Raw genomic sequence first — 20,563 nt, forward strand, 5'->3', positions numbered from 1 at the left:
AGAAAACTTTTATCTGCGGGGCCTCCCATCCCAGCCATCGCTCATCTCAGCCAATCACAGCCTGCCATCGATGTCTAGGACAGTTTCGGGACACTCTCAGGGGTCCTGCAACAGGGACAGAGAACAAGGCATAGGGACGGGCTTACACAAGGGTCTGAAAGAGGGATCAGTAGAGAGAGGTGTGGTACCTGTCAAGGACAAGGAAAGATCCAGTGGCAAACAAGATGCTAAGGAGCGACAACAACAACAGCAGCACCAGAACCATCAGACACCCCAGACCACACACCCCCACCATTCTCACACCCATCAGCAGCAGCCTCACTATACACAGCACCCATTGCCTTTAGAGGAGGTCAATAGTCGAGCCCTGGAGAGACACAAAGCATCGCTCACAATGGAGTACACTAAAGATCACCATCAGAGCATGAGCAAGCCCCTTAGTGCTTGCTTACATAATGGCAAGATGTCAAATAGAGATGCAGGAACGGCAACAGGGTCGAAAGTCTCCTTGCCAAGTTGTGGAGGAGAGGGCACAGCCCTTCGATCTATGGGGGACGGGGGTAGCAGCCAGGGCAGAAATATAGGGTCCAATGGCAATGGTCGCTGCACCAAAGAAGGGATAAGTGGTGAGATGAGGATTAGTGAACAGCCTTCTGATTGTCTGGAAAGGGGTCAGGCGCCACTTCACCACTCTCTGCCATACTCCGTACCCCCACCCTTACACATGGGCTCTGCTGCCAGAGGGGCACATAGTCATCCCCATCCTAATGCTCACCCCCATTCACATCCTCATCCAGGGGGGTTCCATTGCCTTCAGCTCCACCCTAGCCATCCACACCACCCGCATCATTCCCACCATACGCACCACCATCCAGATTTTTTCTGTCCACCGCCACCTGCTCCTTTGACCAACCCTGTCTCACAAGAAAGGGGGACAATCAATGTAGGACGGGAGCCTAAAGTTACAGGGCCAACATTTGTACCGTCTGTGGCAGAGCTAGGGGACAAATCGAATGGACCATTCCAGCTTGGTAACCCTGATTGCCAGGGCGTGGGAAACGGAGGAGGTAGCAGTTCCAAGGACAAAGCAATAGAAAAGAGTGGCAGTGGGCACCATAGTAACTGGCAGAGAAAACAGCAACAGCAAAATCCATACAGAAAGACAGAGAAGTCTCTGGACTGGATGCAGTCTCACCATCAACATGTTCAGCCCTCACAGCTTCCTCCACAACCCCAACAGCAGCAACAACAAAAAACGCCTCATTCTCAACAACAGCACCAAGTTGTACGATCACGGAGTGCAGAGTGTATCAACAGTTCGGTGGACATGGATGTGTTCAGACCTTCGCTTTCCCAGGGACCAAAGGCGGGACATTCTGTCCCTCATTCTGTCAACTCTTCTCCTTACAGAGACTGTTCTCATCAGGGACCTCCACCTAATTCTTCCCCACTTGGAAACAAAAACATGGGGCAACATGCAGTGGCTGGAGCAGCCCATGCGTCTGGAGGCAGCTGCTCCTTACAGAGAGAAGGCCAAAAGGTAGCTCGGATTCGTCACCAGCAGCATGGCAGACCTGGCCCAGATGCTCCTTCTCCAGCTGAGCTGAACCAGAGTAACAGTCAGGAGCTTAAAAGAAACATGTCTCCTTATGGTTATAACAACAGCAGTGGGCAACACCACCACCAGCAACCTCCAGTACCTCCCTGGGGCATGAGGCCTCCCCATCACATGTCACAACCTGAGGAGGAGCAGAGGAGGTCATACATGGAGCTGGGAGGTTCTGGTGGGCAACACCAACAGCGACAGCAGCAGCAACAACAACAGCAAGGAATAGGCCTCCCTCCTCCACAGCCCCCAACTGCACCCACTCTCGGTCAGCAACAGCAGCAACCGGACCCCCAAGGTCCGACTCAGGGTGAGAGCAGCGCCATGAAGAGCCTGCTGAAGTACAGCAACCAGCAACAGCCATTGCTTCTCTCTCAGAAGAGCCCATTCGGGGGCCTGGGAAGTCTCAAGTCGGGTCCAGCAGGGGGCAGCTGTGCCCTCCAGGGCAACAAACAAACTCTCCCTTCCAGGAAGGGCCCGGCTGATGGCGAGCGCCCCGATTACAGTGGACGGAGCCGAGAAATGGGGGAGGCGGGTCACGGGGAAAACGAGGTGCGGCAGCCGCCCGTGGGGATTGCAGTGGCGGTGGCTCGGCAGAGGGAGCCGCCATGTCGATCAGGAGAGAGTCACCCAAACAGCAGGCAGGGGCGAGTACATAACTCAGTGAAAGGTAAGCCAGAATAATGCACAACAAACTAAATGATAAGAAAAATTGTAGAAAATTAGTTTTAAACACAAATGGAACCCAACATTTATTGTTGAATTTTAATGTGAATGTTCACTGTTGATAAAACAGTAAGGAATCATATGTTAAATTTTTATACCAGACAAACTTTTTATAGTCAGCAGCCTGAGTCTTTCCATTGGAGATATAGTGGTGGGATGCGTTTTAAGGCATGGTAGGGGTGCTAAAAAGGTTTTTAGATGTACAATTCTGAAAAGCCTACTTTTCAACTATTTAAAGCCAAGACAACAGCTTAAAAGAACCTTGAAAAATAAGGAATCACCTCTATGTCCATCCTTAGAGCTTGACTAGCTGTGTTTCCACTGACCAACAAATTGCGCAAATGGTAATTACAAAAATAAATTTGTTTAATGGAAACACAGCATTTTCGAAAAAAACTCCTATTTTTCGGTAAAGGCTTTTTGCGCTAGGATGAGGTGGTTTTTCATCCGTATAGAAATTTGCATATTTCACAAAACTGCAATGGATACAGTTTTCTTCACATCACACGACTCACGTGGTCAACAACCGGATGTTACTACTGGAGAAATAGACAAAGAAGACAACAGGAGTTAGTAGCATGATGATGGCGAGGCATGTTTGGATTTGTGACGGGGATATTACCAACATAATACATTCAAAACAGCAAAGAAATGCGAACATTTACCAAGATCTTGAAGCAGCCGTGAAGGAAGCGGGGTTCCACAAGCCGTGGCAAATCTTATGTTCAAAATGAAAAAAAGTTTTGAATGGCAAAAGTGCTGCTGGTGGAAAAGATAAATATCTGTATGTTTATTCACGCGAGTATCTCGTCCATGGTGATAAATATGCATAGAAAAGTGGGAAAAATAACCTGGAATTCTGACCACATACTATGAATTTGGAAGAAAGTAACATTGCATTATTTCTAAAATCTTTTAACACAAAACATATAAAATGACCTGCAACGGTGTATGATATGACTTGATTCAAAGATAATTATATATCTTAGAACTTCTAAAAACTCATTACTTGCGTTAATACAAAATCATATGTTTGGTGCATAGAGTAGCGACAACACTCTCTTACATGGGACGTTTATCTCACAGGATTACCACGCTCTATGTATCCCTTGAACCCCAATGAGGAGGAAAGGAAGAGGATTGGTGAAGAACAAATGGGTCTCACCTGCCTGGATAGAGAGAGGGATGCATACATCAGGTATGTAAATGTAAATCTCAAAACCCCACTCAAATTTGCTTTATTAAAAAAAAAAAGTATTCCTTTGCTCAGCTGTACATCTCCTCTGTTTTATAATGACAGGGATAATAAAGAACGTGTGGAGTTTGCGAGGATCCACCCGTCCACCAACTGCCATGGCGACCTAACCTCTCATCTGATGGTCCCTGGTGGGACGCCGCTCCAGTCTGGTCAGTTAGGAGACCCCGCTGCACATTCTGCTCACCACCACTGGATGCCAAGAACTGGAAGTCCATCCCTCTGGATGACAGGACACTCTTATGGTAAAAAAGAAAAGAAAAACAACAACCTACATTTACACATATCTTGTTTGTTCATTTCATTTACCAAGTAAAAATGTAAAAGATGTTTAATCTCCTTCTTCTTGTCTTTCTACACAACTCAGCAACAAAATTTATTGCCCAGTATTGTAGACTGCTGTCTGTCTTTTTGACTCGTAAATGAGTCCATTAGCTGCTAAGGACTATTTGCACGCTTAAGCCCCTCAGGGAGTGTTGTTGACGAGTGCAATAAAAAAAAAAGCTCAGAAAGAGTATGTCTTATCGTGTCTGCGTGTTATGTGTGATTATATGCATTCTGAGCCGGTGTCTACCTCATCAAAAATGTCATTATGGTAACACATAATGACAATAAAGATTCTTTATTCTCCTTGATTTCCTCCACAGCGTTTTACCTTTTTCGGTTTTGTTTCAATCCTCTCCTACTTCTGGTTTGCTTTCAAATTGTAAATTGCACACATGTATTTTTTAATGGGTTTGTAATCTCCGTCGCAATCATTTCTGTACAGCAGGTATAGGTCACACACCTTTGCATCAGAACCTGCCTCCAGGTTTTTCTTCAGCCATGCCAGGCCCTCTGCAGCCAGTCCTTCCGTTGCCACAGGACCCCTCAGCACAGTTAGTGGTCCTGCCCTCTGAGCCTTCAGCCCATCCCGCCCCACATCACCTGGGTATGACATAACTGTACTCTATTCAGTGTAAATAAAGTTTTTAAGATACTCTAAATATAGCAGCCTTGCAAGTAAACATGATTTTGAAGTGAACCTTCAAACATCATATTTCAAAATTAACTACCGTGTATCTCAAGGCTTTTTTTGATCATGGAAAAGAATTAGTAGTGATCAAAATGAATTGGTAAAGGTTGCTGACAAATGTTCCTTTTGTGTATTTACTCACAGATACACCCCCCACAATTCAGTATCTATTAAGTTGTAACACCTCATGTACAAAGCTATTATACATGCATCCATCCATCCCCTGTCTATACCTACTTATCCTTGAAGGGTGGGGGGACTTGTACCTATCCCCAGCTGTCATTGGACAAGTAGCAGTGTAGACCCTTGACAGGTCGCCATTCCATCTTCTATATAGTACCTTGCATGTGTTTGTACACCCCTTGATTTTTTTTTTTAGTTCTTTTCAACATTTTGTCAAATTACAACCAAAATCTTAAGGTGAATGTTTGTGTTAGAATGGACCCATCAAGGCCCCAAGATCAAACTTGTGAAGAAGAATGGTAATCAAACTCCAAAAGACATTCAACAAAATACTGACTCCGTGTGGCTGTATACAAATGCTTTCGCCACTTTTCAGGTTTTTGTTAATTTAGTAAAAACTAAATCTGTTGCCTTAATTTTTTTTCCCACTTCACAATGATGCAACACTGAGTGTTGGCCTATAGCATAAAATCCTAAGTAGGTATACATTGACGTGTGTCTGTATCAGGACAAAAATATACAGTAGTATGAATAGTTTTGCACAGAGGAGGAAAATAACTAACATTACAGAATCATTGCTTCTCATAAGTCACTGTATGCATACATTCAGTCAACAGGCAGCACTTTTTAATCTGCCTGCTCGTAATCTTAAAAAACACATTTCAGTCTTTGCTCAGCGGGAATAACAACTGAGAAGGAAATTGATCAGCCGAAATTACACTACAGGGAAACATTTGCATATTCAAGTTTGTCTCTAATTGTTGGGGTATGACAAAATAGGAGATTAAGAAAAAAAAAGTATTTGAACCTGTTAATTGGAAACACATGATTTAGTCAAACAAAGAGAAAAAAGGGACAATACGCTTGTTGTGGAGCTGTAACATCTGCTTTAAGAGAGAATGTACATCCTAAAAAAAATGGGAACGAGAATGTCTGAAATCCTCCTTTTTATAGAAGTTTGGCTGAGCAGCTGGGATGTCTCTGAATGCTCTAAAGGGGCATATTTCTGGTTTCAGCTTGGAGTTTGACCTCTAATCAACCTACAACAATAATCCTCTGGTCTCATTTCACCATTGTCAAAACTTTCCTCCTGCATTCCAAAATTCTCAGAGCAGATTGTCAGAAAGTGCTTTCTTTTTTTTTTTTTTTTTTTTTGAAACAGAGGAGGGAGGGTGTGGAATTTCTGCTGCCTGGGGAGATGCTGTTCAATGAAGTCAAAAGATTTTTTTTTTAAAGATGGATGTTGCTATAAAACGTGAATACAATGGTTTTTAAATGATCCCTAATGATTTTTTGCTGTTTTACAATTGTCGTCTGACAGGTACATAATGATAAGGAGAAAATAATTTTTATCCGCACGGCAACGTATCGCAGAGCGTTATACATCGTGACATGAAAAGAAAAACAAAAACGTGTGCATGGGTATGCGTGCACAGGCTTTTGTTGTAGCATAGCCTCCCCTCATCGCATTCCTCCTTCCTTTTTTCTCATTAGATGTGATCGAGCAGCCAGGGCTGTGGCCCCCTGTGTATGGTGCACGGGGACCACCCTCCCACATGCAACATCCCGCTGTGTACTCCCGATCTCAGTTTCTACGGCAACAGGAGTTGTACGCCTTCCAGCAGCACCAACAGCTCCATCATCAGCAGCAGAGTCACCAGACGCAGCAGCTGCAGCTACCGTCTCAGCCTCAGCAGCAGCAGCAGCACAGAGCTGCACACAACATGCAGCATCAAGCCATGCACAATGAACAAGTGGGTATTAAGTCTCAATCTCTGATTATCTTTAAAAAAAAAAAAAAGACATGTGATATGTGTATAAAATTGAATCTTTAATATGTCAGATACACAAGAGACCAGACGAGCCGTCAAATGAACTAGAAGAACTGATTACCGAGCCAAGATCGTCCAAACCTGCTAAGAACTACTCTTATAACCCCCCACAGAGAAGCACCTCACCCCCTGGGGCCTGTGCCACTCACTTGTCCCCTTGTTACCAATCCCCCTCACTGCGCCAACATCCCAGAAGCACTCCTTCTACACCCTGCCCCGCACCCAGCCCGATGGCAGCGACCCCTCACTCCCCTGCAATCAGTCCTGCACCACCTCAGATGCTCAAGGATCCTGAATCCCAAGATAAGAGAGTCGAGGGACAGGCCCCTCAAGATTACCCAGAGACTCTGGAGCCTGGTAAGCAACAGGAAAAAATAAATATATTTTTAGTCTCCAACGTTTTGGATATCGTTGCATTTAAATTCATGTTTATTCATCGGTTTATTTCAGGAAATTAATTCAAATCTTGAGCAGGTCATTACACACAGAGACATATTTTATCCACTTCTGGTAATACTGATGACCATGGCGAATGATAGCCCAACATTTTATTTCTCACAATATTAGAATATTGCAAAAGACCAATAAAGGGTTTTGTTTCTTCCGAAATATATTTTTCAAGACTACAAAATCACAGGGAAGACTGGAGATTTGACTGTTGTCAAACAGCTTGTAACTTACACCATCTACAAGAAAGTTAGGTCATTGCTAAAGAATTGCCATGTCCACACTTATTAATGAAAAGTTGAGTGGAAGGAAAAATAAAGTAGAAAGAGGTGCACAAGAAAGGTAATAAACACACCTTGAGAGGATTGTGAACAAAGCCAATTGAGGTTGGAGGAGATGCACAAAGTTTGAACTAAAGCTGGAATCAGTGCTACTATGCATATGTGCACTTATCCAGGACATGAGTTACAACTGTCACATTGCTTATGTTAAGCCATCCCTGAACCAGATACATTATCAGAAGAGTTTTACTTGAGCCAAGGAGAGAAAGGAGTGGACTGCGCACTGATCCAAAGTCTTATTTTCAGAGACAAGCACATTTTGCAGTTCGTTTGGAAATCAATGTCTAGAGAATCTGTAGTAAGAGAACAGAAGCACAGAATCCAAGTTGCCTGAGCTCCATTAAGAAGTTGCCAGTGCTGGTTGGACGCTTGCCCGCACTGCCAAAAGTACCATTACAATGACTGAAATGATTTAACTCTCAGACAACATTCTAATTTAGTTGCATTTATACATCTTAAGTAAAATAAGTCAAACAATTTGCTAACAAATGAAGGGATCTTGCGGATACCGCACTGCTTTAAAACACTGAATGGTAATCAACATTCTTGAGCGATCTCCTATTTCAGCTGCTGTTGTGCTAAAACGTGTGGGTGGCTCTCCTGGAAAGCCCCCAACTGACTAAACAACTCAAAGCTGAGGAAAATGGCTGCTGGCTGTGCCGGCTGCTTTGGAGCACCGTTCCCTTGGTGATCACCAAGAAACACCTCAGCCATGTCCCCCACCTAACTTGGCCGCTTCTCTCTTTTTTTTTTTTATAATTATGTCTGGCTCACGTTTCCTGCGTGCCAGAGGAGTTGTTAGTGTAGCCGATAAACCAAAGGTCTGTCGGGCTATAAATGAAACACATACGTCGCTCTTTGAGCCCTCTGCCCCCTTCTGCTGGTGGCAGATAGAGCCAAGAGCGTCCTCATTAAGTTGTTGTTTGCCTCTAAAAACCCAGTACAAAAGAAAGTAAAGCTTGCGATAATTCTCTTTCGCACCTTTTATTCATAATTCCTTCTGCTTTCAGATTTACCTCCTGGATATACGTACCCAGCTGTTGCCCTGGGCTACAGGAATGGAGCATCCCCGCAGAACGTACGCCTGGCTGAGCCAGCCGACCTGGAAGCGGTCCAAGCAGAAGCTGCTGAGCACGCTCCCCAGTCTCTTGCTGCTCTAGGGGAGGAGTTAGACTGCCAAGTCCCGGGCGTGCCCCTCGCAGAACCCCTCCCACTCAAGGAAGTGGAGCCAGGCGAGGAGAAAGGTGTGAACGAGAGAGCTCTAGAACTGAGGGAGGAGGTGGAGGTCACATTGGTGGCGGCAGCCAACTATGTGCCCGAAGAGGTGGGGGCAGACGGGCAAGGTTCAGCTGAGGCAGATGTGCTTGCTTGCCCCCCTGCTGTGAGTTCAGTATGTGAGAAGGCTTCCTGTCCAATTCCCCTTACAGCGGAGCAGCCTAGTGGACCAGAGGCTGTCATTACTTTAGAGGAGGAGGAGGAGGAGGAGGAGGAGGAGGCAGTGGGTGAGGAGAGCCAGGTGCTACTTGATCAAAAGGTCAACCTGCATGCAGAGCAGGAGGCAGAGTTGCCTGCCATCATAGAGCTTGACCCTGCTTCCCCTACTGCTTGTGAGTCGCCGTGCCCACAGCCCCCGGTAGCAAAGGAGAGCGATCACGAGAACAAGATGACCCCAGAAGAGACCTCCACTGAATTTCTCTGTCCTTCACCTGCCCCAGCCTCCGCCTGCAGCCCCAGCGAAGAAACTGTTGCTGTGCCCCACAAACCTTATGTGCCCTGCTACTGGAGTCTGGAGCTGCTGATTGCTGCCGCTTTTTGCACAGATGTACCCCCATTTCCCCTGTTCTCCCATAGCACGGCCTCAACTGTGCCCTCACAGTGCACCCCCAACCAGGGTATGGAGCTTCTGAGTGAGCTGGCAGATCTGGAGCTGCAGCAGATGAAGCACGTCTGCGGGAAAACCCCAGGTGAGCGCCAGTGGGCATCGCACAACTCACACCTCTACTCCTTCTGTTGATAATATATTAGAACCACAAACCTTAATGTTTTTTATTAGGATTTAAAGTTAAAGGTTGACCATAATGTCAAAGTGGAAGGAAAATGATACATGGGTACAAGTTTTGTAACAAATAAAAGCCAGAATAGTGCGGCATGCATTGCATCCAGCTCCCCCTGCTATGATACCGTGAAATAAAGTGCAATTAACTGGCCTTAAAAGTTACCCATTAGTAGTCCACCTTTGTGTCATTTAATTTTGCAGTTATGTCCTGCCAAGTGATGGTCAACCATCTAAACTGCAGGGCAACATTCAGAGAAGCAGCCAGCAAGCCCTTAGTAGCTCTCTAATCTCTGATACCGCAAAGGTATCAGAGAAGGTGACCAAAATTTAACATTTAATTCACTGCAAAAACTGAATTGAAAATAAGTAAAAAAAAATAAAAAAAAATTAATTAGCATATTTGTCCTTAATTTGAGCAGATAAATAGGATGATATGCCAATGGAATGAGTATTTTTACACCTAAAATAAGATAATTAGATAAACTGCACTTAAAATAAGATGATTTAGATGAGTTGCTCCTATTATAAGTGCAAAAATCTTATTCCATTGGCAGATCATCTGGATGTTTCCAGTCGGACCGCAGTCCGAAACATACAACAAAAGCTACAGCTGAATGGCTTAGGTCAAAGCATTCATGTGTTAAAACGACTCAGTCAAAGGCCAGACCTAAGTCCAATTGTAAATATGTGGAAAGACTTGAAAACTAAAGTGAAAAAACTGCTCTCCATCCAGTCTGACTGAGATTGAGCTGTTTGGGCAAAGAATAGCCTTTTTAAATGTGCAATTTTTGTAGAAACACAATGGAGAATAGTTGAAACTGAAACTACTGTTGGTTCTACACAGTATTGACCCAGGGGGGGAAATTGAATAGAAACCCTAAAAAAAAATGTTCATTTTAAAAACCTCCAAAAATGTTTAGGCCGTAATTTTCCTCCTGCCTCACAATTGCACGCTACTGTTTGTCGGCCTGCCACGTAAAACTCCAGTAGACTATATGTCCGTTTGTGGTTGTGACATGAGAGAGAGCGTGAAAAAGTTCAAGGTGCTGTATTGACAGGTATAGATGAACACACTCCTCACCGTTCCCCGCGTTCCTCTTCCCACTGAGACTCCCCATCCTGCACGTTCCCTCCCAGACACTCATCTCTTCATGATGGTCTCAGGAGCATTTGGTGGACTTTAACATGTCCCCAGAGAGGCTCGTTTCATGCTTGCCTGGTGTTGCTCCTCTATTGCATGTTAAAGGCACTTTTTGAGTTCCAAAAAAGCTAGTTTTAAAGATGCAGAAGCCTCAAGAGAGGAAGGAGGAGATGTAGTGCAGCGCCGAACCCTCAGGAAAAGGGTGTGTGCCTCCCTTTCTTGCTGCTTCTCTCTCATGTCCAGTCTAGGAAGCCATCTCACTGTCTTTCCATCCGGCAGCTTTTTGATCCACACGTGCGCACGCAGTTAAATCAAAAAGGAGGCACATCAGTTTGTTTCCCTTCCTCCCAGACACAACATGTTATCGAGAGCCGGTTTAGCAATCACAAAAGCAGTACATGTTTTTAAGCCCCTGAGCATTGACTTGCTAATTAGACCCTATTGTTTAAAGTGCCTTTAAAAGCGTTCTTACTGTTCAAAGCGCCATGTGTTTCTTTATTCATGCAAAAGAATGTTTTGTATTTACCACAGCAACCTAATGCATTTAACTACTCCCTCATGAGGGCTCTAAAAAAAACATCATATGATTCTACAACAAGGAACGTCATCATCATGATGCAACACCGTTGACAGCTCAAGTCAGTTTAGAGACACAAAAGCAGTCTTTACAAAAAGAAAAAGATATAAAAAAGCAAAAAGAATCAGTTTTTTTTTTATTTGGGATCTAAGGCAGGCTGCACAGCGGTGGAGTTGTTAGGACTTTAATCTTGTAGCAAGAAGGCCCCGGGTTTGTATTCCAGCCTTGGGTATGGCCGCATTGAGTGTGCATGTTCTCCTCATGCATGCTTGGGTTCTGCCTATGCTATTTTGGCTTCCTCTCTCATGATTCTTCTTTTGCTTCCCTGCAGAGGAAGATCTGCTCATGTTCGATCTGAAAAGCCTCGCCACCCTGGCCACAGCTCGTGCCTTGGAGGTGGGAACCCAGGAGAGCGGCAAAACAGGCCCGGAGCAAAACTTCCCAGCTCGCAGGAGCTTCAATTTACGAAGAAAGTTCAGCTGGACGCCTCGCAATGAGCCGGTAGGGCTTAAGCTGATGTGGGGGACATCATTAATTTCAATTCAGTTCAGGTTATTTGTATAGCGCCAATTTACAAAATTGTTTGTCTCAGAGTAATTAACAGAAAAAACCCCACTTAATCCAATTGTAGAGACTGATTTAAATACATTCTAAATTGCTCCTAGTTTTCAAACAATCCAGTTAAGTTAAGTTTATTATTCAAATTGGTGGAAAAAAAAACCCAGAAGTTTGCATAGAGTCCCAATCGTCTCTATCCTGAATGTCTTCATTTACTTTTTATCCCATTAATAAATAAGCTGTGAATTCAGTACTAAGCTTTACCAATAACATTTGCTTTTTCACTCTATGTACTTAAGGTATGCCCAGCTAAAGTTAGCATGGAAACAATGGATGGCCCTGAGCTTGCGATGCGTGTAAAATTGGCTGAGATACAGCGCCGCTACAAAGAGAAACAAAAGGAGCTGGCCAAACTTCAGAGGAAGCACGACCATCAGTGAGTTCTTTCCCTAAAGCTTCACAGCTATTCAAGCACAAACATCCAAATTAGTTCAACTTAAACCAACATGCGTCCAGTTTTTGGCGAGGCTTCCCTTTAATCTTTCACAGCTAACACCACGCGGTTCGGATGCATGTGAGTTCTTCTTGTGTGTTTACATCTTCTTGTGTTTGCAGGAAGGAGGAAACACCTCGTAGCCCTGCAAGGCGAGGGCCTGGACGTCCAAGGAAGAGGAAACCCACCCTAACCACGGGTCCTGTGTCCTCAAATGAGGGCCAAAGGAGAGTCAAGTAAGTGTAAATCAGTCCATTTCCACTGGCCGACTGTAATCAAAGCTTTAATTAATTCACCAGCATCGGGATTGCTCTCATTGGCATAAACAAGATATGGGAGACTTTAGCAGTCCTTACTTTCTTACTTGAACTCATTTTAATCTAATAAACACTGGCGCTTTAAATTAGTTTTATGCAAGACCAGTTATATTTATCCCCATCCTCGGCTTAGATGTGTCTTAAAATAGTTTTGCTGCTAAAATAAAATCCAGCTTTTCAGTTGTCTACATGTTTCCAGGGTTGAGAAACATAATGGCTGGTGCCAAAGTTACTGGTATCCGTAACGATTGATATAACTGAAGCATTTTTAAGTCTCCATGTTACTGTTTTAAGCTGATAGGAGTTTCATAAACCTACTAAGCTGTTGTCATTGGCTTTCTTCTTCCCAGACATACAAATATAAAATTACAGCCATTGCTCATAAGTTGAACAGGGTTCCCACGGGTCCTTGAAATCCTTGAAAGTTTGTGAATCTGAAAAAATAAATTCAAGGCCCTTGAAAGTTCTTGAAAACCACAAGAGAAAAAATAAAATGTTAAAAAAAATTGTAACTCCGCCATAGTGTCTCTTTATGGTTCATTTTGCCGGTCTCAAACCCGAGTAAAGGAGGAGGGTTAGTAAAATGCACTGAAATTGTGTCTTTAACAAAGGTAACAAAAGCCTGAGAATGATTTAAATATATCTCTGAGCAGCTTTCTGGCAACCGTGGCACTTTAAACAGAAGTCAAAAACTAGCTCAAAGATGAAAGTAAGTGAAACAAATTGATATAATTCTGAACATCTCAATGCTTCACTGTTTTCCATAAAATTCCATGAAACGGTAGGCTAATGTACATCTTATATGTAATGTAGTATGGCATAGCCATGTACTGTGGATATAAATGTAGGCTATGAATATGATCAATATCAATGTAGGCTATAAATTAAGTCCACTTTCTTGCATTGCTTCTGACCCAACAACCTCTATGCCGTTTAGTCTTTTATTGAATTTGCATTGTATTAAAATATGATAACCTATTCAGCAGTCACAGTAGGTAAATGCCGCCACGTGTGGTCCTTGAATTTGAGGAAATTGGTCCTGGAAAGTCCTTGAAAGGTCCTTGAATTGGATGTTCACCAAGGTGTGGGAACCCTGGTTGAACTTTTGAAGCTGTATAGCAAAGAGTAGAAGTGCATAACAACCATTACACGCCCACAACTTCCCAACCAGTTCTCTCGCTGCGATGCCAAAAACTAGTTTTGTCCTTCGGTCACAAGCAGAAGAAATGTTGAGTTTGCTAAACACTGCTGGGAACTTAGCTGAAATTATGCGCTGAACAGACACTGTGGGAGATTTTTGGTGTAATGATTAAATGGCTCATCACAATGGATCTAGTAGTACCATTTAACTAGTTTTTGTGAGCTTCTCCTAACTTCCATCACTATGAACTTGAAGGTGGCAGTAGGATTGTGACACAGCATTTTAATCATGGCCCCAAATGGTCACAGAGGACCCAAAAGCAAAGTTAATACTGGGTCGGTTTAATGTAGAAAAAAAGATTCATAGATGCACTCTCTTCTTTAAGCGTTTTTAGGGCTATACAAGATAAGTGAGCGGTAGTGGTTACCAGGGGACTGAAAAACCAGGACGCTGAAGGGACTAAAGGTTTCCAAACAGGCTTTAATGAGCCTTGTCATTAGGGTTTGCATAGAATTAAGACACAACATGCCACCTTATGGTATTTCCGTCTCGCCATCTTCTACCCCCCCCTTCTTTTCTCTCTGTGGTTTCTGGGCAACAGTCCACCATGTTCCCAGCTGACCCTATGCAATGTCACTTCCATTTTGCGTCCACCTGTGCACCTTTGCCCCCTCGCCATGCGAGCAGTAATCAGATAGGGGACACTGATGATGGGTGACAATGACACCAAGATGAAAAGGTAACGGGCCAGGTCCCTGCAGGCAAGTACAGAGGACAGGAGTCTTATTTGTACAGGTCAGAAAATAGTAAACCTCACAACGTCCCTCGCATGTACAAACCTTTTTTTTTTTTTTTTTTTTTTTTTTATTCTCTCCAAGGCAACCCTGAAGGCTGTGTTCACTTTTATTTGCTCCATTCAGGCATCTCTCCTTCCACTGAATACGAATCTGGGCAATTATATATAGATGCAGCTGTGTGGGGATTTATGCAAGCACTGTTTGTTTTTATTCATGCATTCTCTATTCCTGTGAGCACTGGGGTGCTTTGTAGTGAAGCTTTGATATTTTTTGCTTCATTTATTAGTTTTTTTGTTTTTTTTAGGGGGGTGGTTGAGGGTTGCGTTACCGCTTGCTGGCAAACCCCTCTAATCAATTCTGTTAATTAGCCACTGCATGCTCAGCCCCTGAAGCCCCCCCACAGATGGGAGTCACTGTGTCACATTGTGTTTGTCAGCGGGGGGAAAGCGAGGGGTGGCGGGATCTGCCTCGTAGGGACAGCTCGCACATCACTGGTACCTCTGTCACTCAGTCTGTCAGTGAGAAGAGAAGACAGTCCAACTGCCAGACTAACGACTTCCCCAAAACACACACGGGCAATCACGCATATAATTATCTCTTTTTTTTTTCTTTTAGTGGGTTACAGGTGCATGTTCCTATTTGCTAATAATCCTCGTCAAGACACTTTAGTGTGTAACTTATGTAGAACAGTATGCAAATGTAAGGTCAATTCAAATTCCCTGAATCTGGTATATTTCGCAGACCTAACTGCAGCTAATCATAGGTTGCATATGCTCTTATTCATGATGATGAGGGTGTCGAGCATCCAGAAGGAAATCTGTTCTCTCTCTATGAGATGTAGTTATTGTTATTTTGATTTTGAAAGGTTTAATCAAAAATTCAGTGTAAACACCAAGCTAATATAACAGTCAGCAGGTTTAACAGAAATGCAACTCATAGCCTCCCCCCCAGCTGTTGCCCTGCTTTAGTGCTACCTTAATACGATTGATAGGTGACCCGCTTTTAGTTTAAACGCCACAATTGTCTTCTTCACAACTGAAAGTACTTGCACGCAGACAAATATCTTGCAAGCGAGGAAAACGTTTAGCAGCCTCCCTCCAGCCCGCTGGCGGATGTTTTCGTGCAGTTCGCCGAGGTATTAGGCTGACATTGGCATGTTTCCTCTCTGTTTTGATTTGACCCTTTGTGAATTCAGCTCATCAAATACTAATGCAAATCGAGGAAATTGCGTGTACACAGAAAATGTTTTTCTCCTAATCCATTAAATGTGCTTTTGAATGTCTTAAAATCTTTTTTTATCGGCTTCTCTCAGGGCATCCCTCTCCCACAGCAACAGCTGTCTCAGGAAATATGGGCACAGTGTAGGGTGGGTGACGTGACGCAGGTACACTAGGAGCTGCAGTAGCCAATACAGTCTCCCTTTCACTACCGACACCATTGTACAGGGTAACACCTGGACCGATAGGGGGAATTCAGACTTGCTACTCAACACAACAATGTTCACAACTTATAACACAGTTTTGCAAGCTGTGCACACAACAAAAGAGCCTGTAATTGTCAAAAATTGGCCTTGCAAACACAGCCAAATGGTTGTTGACATTAAGAAGTGCACGTCAATAAGGTGGAAGGAACAATGGCGCATTTACACTGCAGAAATGGATCTGAAAATAAGTAAAATGTTCTTAAAGTTAGTGTATTTATCCTTGATTTGAGTAGGTAAAATGGATTATCTGCCAATTGAATGAGTAATTTGACCCCTAAAATAAGATAATTAGACATCCTGCACTTGAAATAAGATGATGGAGATGAATTTTTCCTATTTTAAGTGCAAAAGTCTTATTCCATTGGCAAATAGTCTCATTTACCTGCTCGAATCAAGGACAAATATACAAATTTTAAGAACATTTTACTTATTCCTAGTTCTGTTTTTGCAGTGTACTTTGTTGCATCTAAGGAAAACTCATCTTTCCGCTGCGTCCTTAGAAGCACTTTAGGCAAAATGGGCCACAAAAAAACAAAACAAAAAAAAAAACCTTTGCAGATTTGAGAACATTTTAGTGCTTTTGAAGCGATTACTTTTGAAAAATACTACAACGCCTCGATGCTGGTGACCAGCCCATGCATTCCTGGTTTGTAAAGGTGTGCCTGTGGAGCTGCTCGGCGTGGCTGCGGGCCATGAAACGTCTCCTTAGAAAGAAAACCCAGCAGCTGAATACATGTTAGTTTAAAAATATTCCCAGCATCATTCAAAGCGATGCAGTGTCTGGAAGTCCAAAAAGGCTTTCCAGCTGATAATCATTAATGCCTCCTATACCACGCTGCCCTCCAACAATCCTTGCCGGAGCCTCAGTTTTTTTAAGTGTGCCTCAGACACTGAGCCCTCCTTGTCCTTTGCTTTTTTTTTTCTTTTTTTTTTTTGTCACTCGGTAAACCAGACACAGAAAGGACTGTTATTACATCCCACAGAGGGGTGACTCAGACTGTGTTTTTATCTGTAATGTCCTACCGTCCTATTTTTTTTCCTTTCAAGCCAACACCATTTTCCTCCGATAAATGTCTCTCTCATGTTATGACTGGCAGGTCAGCGGGGGTGGGGCTCAGCTCGTCGCCCGAGGACCTAGGAGGGGGCGGGGAGACCCAGAGACGGAAGAAGAGGCTGTCCGGTCAAGGCTTCGAGCGACTCAGCAGTGCACAGGTCAGGGTCCTCTTGTCCCGTTCCCTTTTGTCCTGTGTGCAACCAGAAATGAAAAGGGCCCGCTTTCTTTGTTACTTTGCGTTTGATATATCCCTTTGTTGCGCACTATTTCTAATTAGGAACTACCCTCAAGAGTCAAATCGGCTGCTCTCCATATTAATGTCTGTTTCACGGAGGCTTTTGCTGTTCTGTTTTCTTCTCGGCGTATGTGCAAATGAGAGGCCCGGACATTCAGAAGCGTTTGTGGCTGCTGTAACCACGAGTGTAACTGGCTTTCTCTCTCTCTCTTTCTCTCTATCTCGCGTCTCTCTGTTGTAGCAGATAAAAGCACAGGGCAGCAGAAAAAGCGGTGTGCACAGCGTGCTCAGCTCCAAGCTGGCCGGTGATGTGGCTCAGCTCAAACAGAAGGCCCAGGCTAAAAGAAATCTCTCAGGAACAGGCTCCAGGGACAAGGAAGTTTCACCCTGCAGCTCGAACCTCAAGCATGCACAAAGGAGTCAGGGTGGAATCAAATGTGAATCCAGGCGAGAGTCAGGAGGACAAAGTGATACAGGTACCTGCTTCAGTTTATTTTATATAGCCCCTTTTTTTTTTCCTGCTGGTACATTGTTGGTTTGTCAAAAATGCCAACATTTCTTTTTTTGTGAAATGTTGCACAGCAGCCAGCGGGGACAGTACTACCCAAGAAAGCTGGTCGGGACAGGCCCGACATGGAAGTAAGAAAGGGTCCACGCAGGCGCGAGGTTCCTCCTATTTCAACCAGAACCAATCAAAGATCCCACGTGGTCAGAGGAAGGAAGCCGCAAAGGAGGAAGAAAGCTCCTCAGCAGAGAGTGACTCCTCTGACCAAGGTGAGAACACTCAGAAGGACGATTGTCCTAGTCAGGATTGGTTGTCCCCAATAATTAGGTCATTTATGAATTGCCATTTGGTTAAGTGCGTGATTGAAAAGTTAGCAGCTGAAGCGTTCAGTTTTCCTAACCGCCACACCTTCTGCTGACAACGTTTGCATGCGATTTGCGAAGATGCTCAGCCGACTTGCCCTCTGCGGTCTTTTACTGGGAGTCCCACAACAGAGCACATCACCCCAGGTCTAGCCTCACTTCACTGGTTGCCTGTGCATTTTAGAGTTCATTTTAAAATTCTCATTTTTGTTTATAGGTGCTTTTAATGACCTTGCCCTGATAAAATACCAGTAAGGTTTCTTCCTTCCTTACTTTCTCGGCCCCTCTGGCCAGCTGAACGGCAGCTCCTGCAGGTACCTAGGCCTAAGAGGAACCTCAGAGGGGAAAGGGCTTTCTCTGCTGTTACTCATCACTTATAGAATAACACACCACTGCATATTACAGAGGATCCTTCACCGTTTACTCTTAAAACTCGGCTTAAAACCCCTTTTTCATTCTTTGGCTTTCAAAAATTAGTGAGACTTAGTTTGACCTTGTTTGTTTTAATTGGTTTTATCGTGTTCAATCTTTTACTGTCTCTTTGCTTATTTAAATATTCTTGTTCTTTTAATTTCTGTTTATAGTTTGCAGCTATATTCCACACTTTGTTTTTACTTGTGGTTTTTTTAAAGCATTTTATAACTAAAGTCGGTGTGCTGTGGTATATTTACTTTCCGTTTTGGTTCAACTTGTTTATAGTACAGCTTGTGACATATTTCAGTGTGGTACCAGTTATGTGTCCTGACATTATGAAAATGACTTGTATAAAGGAAAATCAAGCTTTATTAGATTAACAAGTTGAAGCCCACTGCCTAAAATACAGTTTTGCAAAACTCATGAAAATATGCTGTGATTTAAAAAAAAAAAAATTGGCCACACAAAACAGTGGCAGACCGGTGATGCGGCCGACATGAAGTAAACCAGTAAGATTGGATCAATTGAGTTTCATTATGACTTAAATATGCCTTATTTAGAGATTTGAGCCAGTATCTTGGATCATGACAGAACAGCCCTTCTTAAGATGGCAGATAATTAAACTGGACACATTTTGATTGTTATGGTTAATCGTCTCCGTAAATGTTTTTACTTTTATTTCAGCTTTTCATGCCAAGGATGTAAACAAAAAGCCCGGACTACAGTTTTGTGTTTCTCCATACCTGGATCCTCATTCACTGTTTGGCAAATGTAATTTAGAGATAAAATACCAGTAAGGTATAACCTCTATGGTAGAGCACACCTCTGCTGAGAACTCTTTTGTTGTTGATAATTTTATCAAAAAATGTGCCAGATCGTTAAAGGGTACGGCAGTGTGTGGAGCGCATTATGCAACTTTCCAGTGAATTACCCAAGAAAAAAACCTAAAAACTTTTGCATATGACAGGGAGCGTGTTTTGGTGTACTCTGCACAGTGCTGGTGAAGATTCTCAGTCATCCAGGTCATGGTCATACCAAAAAAAGTAAAAAAACAAAACAACTGGACTTGTTATCCGAAGTTGAAGACGCTTCGCTTCCTCTCCAGGAAGCTTTTTTAATTCAAAAAGTCTGGAGTAATGTGGAGTATCAAGTATCAACTCTGCACAGTGGATCTCAAAACCCAGAACTCATTTTCTCTGTTAGTTAATCGCTTTAAAACCAACAGTGGCGGGTGAGTGTATGAAAAGTGTCGATGAATGTCGCAACAGGCCGGACTGTTCATGGATACCCAACGCCTCTGTGATTGGCTTTGTTCGCTGCTCTGGGTTAGACGTGCCGCCACAGCTGTGGACACTTGGCTCTGAGAGACTCTGACAGCCCCGGAGACTTGCAGAGCTGTCATGACAAAAACCCACACACACACACACACACACACACAAGCCCAGTGTGTTGGTCCGCAGCAGGAAATGCCACTGAAGCAAAGCACTTCATACATCATTTCTATAACCTGTTAAACTCTGTACCAAAGTACTAATGGAGTGTCTGTGAAATGACTGACCGTACACTAAATAAAAGGAGACTTATTTTTTTGGTATAATTGAGCATGATAAAAAAAAATTTAAGACGCAGGTTTAAAAATAAAAAAACTGACACATTCTGTGCTTTGACCTCCTAGAAGATGAAGAAGAGGAGGGCAGTTATGAAACAGATGAAGGTCAAGACTTCAGAAGCCAACCTCCAAGAGACATCACCTCGAGCTCCTCCATGATGGGCCCCAGTCCTTCGTCCATCGTGAAGCTCGAAGCCAACCAGAAAGCCAGGAACAAAAAACAGAGGCAGGAGCTGTATGGTGAGTCTGCTTTGTGAACGCCGCTGCACCTCGCAAAAAGTATTTACACCCCTTGATCTTTTTCACATTAAGTCAACGTCAAACTTCGCTGGATTAGAACTTAAATCAGAGAAGCAGCAAAGAAGACCCTTGATATCCCTGGAGGAGCTGTGGAAATCAACACCTCAGATGCGAGG

At 43.5% G+C, this 20,563-nt stretch overlaps 1 protein-coding gene across 5 annotated transcripts in view; it reads left to right on the plus strand.

Moving 5' to 3' along the window:
* The window catches only part of LOC105936188 (BAH and coiled-coil domain-containing protein 1), a 96,379-nt gene that overhangs the window by 62,200 nt on the left and 13,616 nt on the right, over positions 1–20,563 (plus strand). The window contains exons 5-18 of one of the 5 annotated variants that reach the window (XM_012876888.3): positions 3–2,276; positions 3,419–3,530; positions 3,633–3,832; positions 4,357–4,518; positions 6,280–6,539; positions 6,629–6,974; positions 8,416–9,369; positions 11,511–11,680; positions 12,037–12,173; positions 12,353–12,466; positions 17,066–17,180; positions 17,499–17,733; positions 17,843–18,031; positions 20,214–20,387. In XM_012876888.3, the coding sequence (XP_012732342.2) occupies positions 3–2,276; positions 3,419–3,530; positions 3,633–3,832; positions 4,357–4,518; positions 6,280–6,539; positions 6,629–6,974; positions 8,416–9,369; positions 11,511–11,680; positions 12,037–12,173; positions 12,353–12,466; positions 17,066–17,180; positions 17,499–17,733; positions 17,843–18,031; positions 20,214–20,387 (5,442 nt within the window). Of the gene's footprint in view, positions 1–2; positions 2,277–3,418; positions 3,531–3,632; positions 3,833–4,356; positions 4,519–6,279; positions 6,540–6,628; positions 6,975–8,415; positions 9,370–11,510; positions 11,681–12,036; positions 12,174–12,352; positions 12,467–17,065; positions 17,181–17,498; positions 17,734–17,839; positions 18,032–20,213; positions 20,388–20,563 lie in introns of all 5 variants that reach the window. The other 4 variants (XM_012876885.3, XM_012876887.3, XM_021323744.2 and 1 more) reach the window with 4 other exon arrangements.

Source organism: Fundulus heteroclitus, chromosome 16, assembly GCF_011125445.2.
Source record: "Fundulus heteroclitus isolate FHET01 chromosome 16, MU-UCD_Fhet_4.1, whole genome shotgun sequence".
In the NCBI taxonomy this organism is placed as follows: Eukaryota; Metazoa; Chordata; class Actinopteri; order Cyprinodontiformes; family Fundulidae; genus Fundulus; species Fundulus heteroclitus.